The sequence below is a fragment of the Leptodactylus fuscus genome, unplaced genomic scaffold, assembly GCF_031893055.1.
Source record: "Leptodactylus fuscus isolate aLepFus1 unplaced genomic scaffold, aLepFus1.hap2 HAP2_SCAFFOLD_1269, whole genome shotgun sequence".
NCBI lineage: Eukaryota > Metazoa > Chordata > Amphibia > Anura > Leptodactylidae > Leptodactylus > Leptodactylus fuscus.
In genome coordinates, this window is record NW_027440109.1 from 19,538 (window position 1) to 23,302 (window position 3,765).

Here is a 3,765-nt window from a genome sequence, read left to right on the forward strand (position 1 = left end):
ACAAGTACAGGGCGGCTCGGGCTTATTTCTTAGCCGCGGGCTTCTTGGCTTTAGCAGCCTTCTTAGCCGGACTCTTGGCAGCTTTGGGCTTGGCAGCCTTCTTAGCTGGGCTCTTGGCAGCTTTGGGCTTAGCCGCCTTCTTAGCCGGGCTCTTCGTCACCTTCTTGGCTTTAGGAGCCGCCTTCGGCTTCTTGGGGCTCTTGGCCGCCTTCTTGGCGGCCGCGGCAGGCTTCTTGGCTTTCTTCGGGCTCTTGGCCGCGGTCGGCGCCTTCTTAGGAGACTTAGCCGCGGGCTTCTTGGCGGCAGCTTTCTTGGGCTTGGCCGCTGCAGGCTTCTTCTTGGCCGCCTTGTCCTTACTCTCCGCCTGCTTCTTGTTCAGCTTGAAGGAGCCGGAGGCGCCGCTGCCTTTCACCTGGATCAGGGTTCCCTTGGTCACCAGAGCCTTAAGGCCCAGCTTGACACGGCTGCGGTTCTTGTCTGTATCGTAGCCGCCAGCAGCCAGCACCTTCTTCAGGGCGGCCACAGACACCCCACTGCGCTCCTTGGAGGCGGACACGGCTTTGACGATCAGCTCGGACACGGTGGGACCGGAGGATTTCTTGCTCTTCTTGGCGCCCCCTGCGGCTGCTTTCTTCGGCTGCTTCTTGGATTTGGCGGCCGGTTCGGCGGGAGGGGGAGCAGCGGCAGCGGCGGGCGCGGTTTCTGCCATGATACGAATCGAGCTCTAATTCCTTTCCTAGACGGGAAAACACTGGGGCCGAAGCAGCCGCCGCCTCTTATATGCACAGCGGTGCGCACTGATTGGCTGCTGAGCGGCCTCGGCCTCACCTCCTATTGGCTGTCACTCAGCACAGGGCCAGAGTCAAGCTCCGCTCTCCCCGTGTGCTTCCCTGCCCGGGATCAGAGCCCATTACCGGCTAGAACCGGACAGGAGAGCTTCCATTCTTCGTGTCTCCCCACTCCCCGACATCCTCCCTAACAGTCCCTGGCCGTCACTGGCGGAGGTGCGGGGGTGGTGCGGAGAGGAGGCCCCGGGATTTCCGCCATAGCACCCCCACATCTGTCCATCACTATCTATGCAGGAAGATGAAACCGCTGCGGGAGCTGCCCCCTTCTATTCCCGGCGCTTGTCACCATCCCCGGGATCTTTACCACAAGCTCTATGCTACAGGAAGCTGATTGTACGATGCGGGGACAAGCTGGAGCTGCTGAGAGCCGGGGAGGGTAACACAGGCGGCGGCTCCGCTCACTGCCGGCTCCCTGTCCTCACATCAGATAGATACATATATATATATGTATATATACTGCAGACAGGGGGGCCGCTTCTCATGGGGCTCTGCCCTGCAGCAATGTCTATACACCGGGCAGAATAGAAAAGCGGGGACATTGTGTATATACAGCTGTCTGCACAGAGGCGTGTAGGATGGGATGATGGTTGGAGGTGATTTCAGTCTCCTGCAGTTACACGTATTATATAGGATGGGATGCATACAAGGTGATAGTGATCCAAACCTGACAATCACTACCATCATGAACTATTGAAAAGTTTGTCTTTGCTTCAATGTGTCAGTTTAGACCCTGTGCGATCTGTATGGCAATTACAATCCACAACCAACAGCACAGTAAGACACATTACAGATAGACACACGGCCATACAGCAAGTCGTTGTGTGGGGATTGCAGTCAGAAGTAGCAGCTCCAGGTGTCAGTGTGAAAGCGTGACTGCCCAAAAACTGGAAATAAAATATGATGACATCAATGACATTTCCGCCATATTTATGTTTTTATGACCATCCAGACGCCAGCAGATGATCCAGAAACCCTAACTATGTAGGAACCCTAAAATATGCTGGATATTGGCCAAGTGTCCCCAAGGGTTGCATCTGGGAATGGAGTATCATTGAAGCTGCAGGTCTGGCGTACCCCGACTTCTCAAAGCATTTGGGATCTCTTGTTAGGCACATTACACCGATATGTTTTATTCCCGGGAGTTATGGCGTATTCACAAAAGATGTATGATTAGATGGATCGGAGGGGCGGCTTATTAGCCTGTAGATCGATAGAACTACATCCTGCTGACAACCTCTGCCAGGCTAGAAAAAGGTCTGATTGATTTTATTTCCATATTCAGACAGATATGATCTTTGCTCCTGTCTATCTTATTGTGCCACATGTGGTCACAGCTCCCACCACTGCCCCTACTCAGCCAGACATGCCCTGAAACTAGTGGACATAAAACAGTGACAGCAGGTCCGCCAATAGGCCAGTACTACTGCTACTGGTGTCAGGGGCCCGGCCAGAGGACGCAGATCTGAGTTGAGCACATACGCGGCTGAAGCGAGGAGCTGACACAGGTCAGCTCCTCGCTTCGCCGCTGCCGCCTGTCTCGCTGACACATATGCGGCTGAAGAGAGGAGCTGACCTGTGTCAGCTCCTGACTTCGCCGCTGCCGCCTCTCTCGCTGACACATATGCGGCTGAGCCGGTGTCAGCTCCTCACTTCGCCGCTGCCGCCTCTCTCGGTGACACATATGCGGCTGAGCCGGAACCCGGCTCAGCCGCATATGTGTCAGCGAGAGAGACACCCAGCGGCGAAGCGTGGAGCTGACCCGTGTCAGCTCCTTCCTTCAGCCGCATGTGTCAACGAGAGAGACGCGCAGAGAGCGGCGAGGGAGCGGAGGAGAAGGTAAGTTTAATGTGGAGGTGGAACGTGAATCTGGGGGCAGATGAAGAAGAGGACGGCATGACACTGTGGGGACATGAATCTGGGGACAGATGAAAGAGAGGACGGAATGACACTGGGGCAGATGAAGGAGGGGACGGCATGACACTGTGGGGACATGAATCTGGGGGCAGAGATGGGGACATGAATCTGGGGGCAGAGATGGAGAGGGGACATGAATCTGGGGGGACATGAATCTGGGGGCAGAGATGGAGGGGACATGAAACTGGGGGCAGAGATGTGGGGACATGAATCCCTGGGCAGAGATGGAAGGGGGACATGAAACTGGGGGCAGATGAAGGGTGTATATGAAACTGGGGGAGAGATAGAGGGGGGACATATAATTTACGGGTGACTGTAGGAGGATTATACTGTGTGTGGGCACATGAAAAATTAATGAGTGGGCGGAGTCAACACAAAAGTGGGTGGGGCTAAATTTGTTGCGGCGCGCTAAGCGCGCCACACATTTTGTCCCTCTTTTAGCTCTTCAAAAGTTGGGAGGTATGGAGATGGGGGGACATGAATCTGGGGGCAGAGATGGAGGGACATGAATCTGTGGGCAGAAATGTGGGGACATGAATCGGGGGGCAGAGATGGAGGGGACATGAATCTGGGGGCAGAGATGGAGGGGACATGAATCTGGGGGCAGAGATGGAGGGGACATGAATCTGAGGGCAGATGAAGGGTGTATATGAAGCTAGGGGAGAGACGGAGGGGGACATATAATTTACGGGTGACTGTAGGAGGATTATACAGTGTGCGGGCAAATGGGAAATTAATGAGTAGGCGGAGTCAACATAACAGTGGGTGGGGCTAAATTTCTCGCGGCGCGCAAAGCAAAAATGGCAGGGGGGGGGGGGGGGGGCAGACACTTAGGCTTTATGGGGCCCCAAAATTCCTGATGGCGGCCCTGAGTGACAGGATGTATCATTCGCAGTGGCAGGGCTGTTGGGTACCATCACATGGTGCAGGAGGATTCAATGGTATGGGCTGTATTCTGTGATACTCCTTAGGATATGTGATATTCTCTACATAGTTCATACCA

General features: G+C 54.9%; 1 protein-coding gene across 1 annotated transcript; it reads right to left on the minus strand.

Annotated features, from left to right (window-relative positions):
• LOC142186992 (histone H1.03-like) lies at nt 1-728 on the minus strand. Its single transcript, XM_075261405.1, has one exon. It carries the CDS (start codon nt 707-709, stop codon nt 23-25), a length of 687 nt encoding a protein of 228 aa, XP_075117506.1. The 5' UTR covers nt 710-728; the 3' UTR covers nt 1-22.
• Between the last annotated feature and the right edge of the window lie 3,037 nt (nt 729-3,765).

What these genes read in the sequence shown, in the direction of transcription:
- LOC142186992 (XM_075261405.1), bottom strand. Translation starts at nt 709, where the DNA reads ATGGCAGAAACCGCGCCCGCCGCTGCCGCTGCTCCCCCTCCCGCCGAA.